This window comes from Ceratina calcarata, unplaced genomic scaffold (genome assembly GCF_001652005.2).
Source record: "Ceratina calcarata isolate Rehan_Ccalc_2016 unplaced genomic scaffold, ASM165200v1 scaffold12039, whole genome shotgun sequence".
NCBI lineage: Eukaryota > Metazoa > Arthropoda > Insecta > Hymenoptera > Apidae > Ceratina > Ceratina calcarata.
In genome coordinates this window covers 1-465 of record NW_017133023.1, presented here as the reverse complement: position 1 = coordinate 465, position 465 = coordinate 1, and the positions used below count along the sequence as shown (strand labels likewise).

General features: G+C 48.6%; 1 protein-coding gene across 1 annotated transcript; it reads left to right on the top strand.

Moving 5' to 3' along the window:
* Nucleotides 1-3: 3 nt before the first annotated feature.
* On the top strand, nt 4-459 carry LOC113464527 (programmed cell death 6-interacting protein; the record flags this gene model as incomplete). Its single annotated transcript, XM_026814742.1, has 1 exon — nt 4-459. A coding segment is annotated over one exon (456 nt), but the record flags the coding sequence as incomplete, so codon positions are not given.
* Between the last annotated feature and the right edge of the window lie 6 nt (nt 460-465).

Here is a 465-nt window from a genome sequence, read left to right as displayed (position 1 = left end):
GAGAATCAAGCCAGGATAACTCGACGGCCATTTAATATAAATTACTCCCCTGCATACCCTTATCCTTATCATCCAGGACCTCCACCAGGAGTCTATCCTGGCAATCGACAGCCAGCAAATGACGAACCTGCTGCAACAGGTCAAGATGGCAGCTCGAGAGTAGTCGACGACCAGAACCAAGGACAGTCGACCCTAGGTTATGGCTACGACAGTCCACAGTTTAATTACAGACCGCCTTATCCTGATGGTTTCTATCCTGGCTACCCAGGATTCTATCCTAGACCCTTCAATGACACAAATCCAGTGGATCCTAGGAACGGTTCAGGTCCTTATCCCTTTGGACCGCCATTCTACGACCCGAAGTTTGGTCCTTATTTCCCTTACCAACAGCCCTACCCTAATTTTCCTGGGAAGTCTGGGCAAAATGGAAATCAGGAACAGGCTGACGCACAACAAAATGAACCA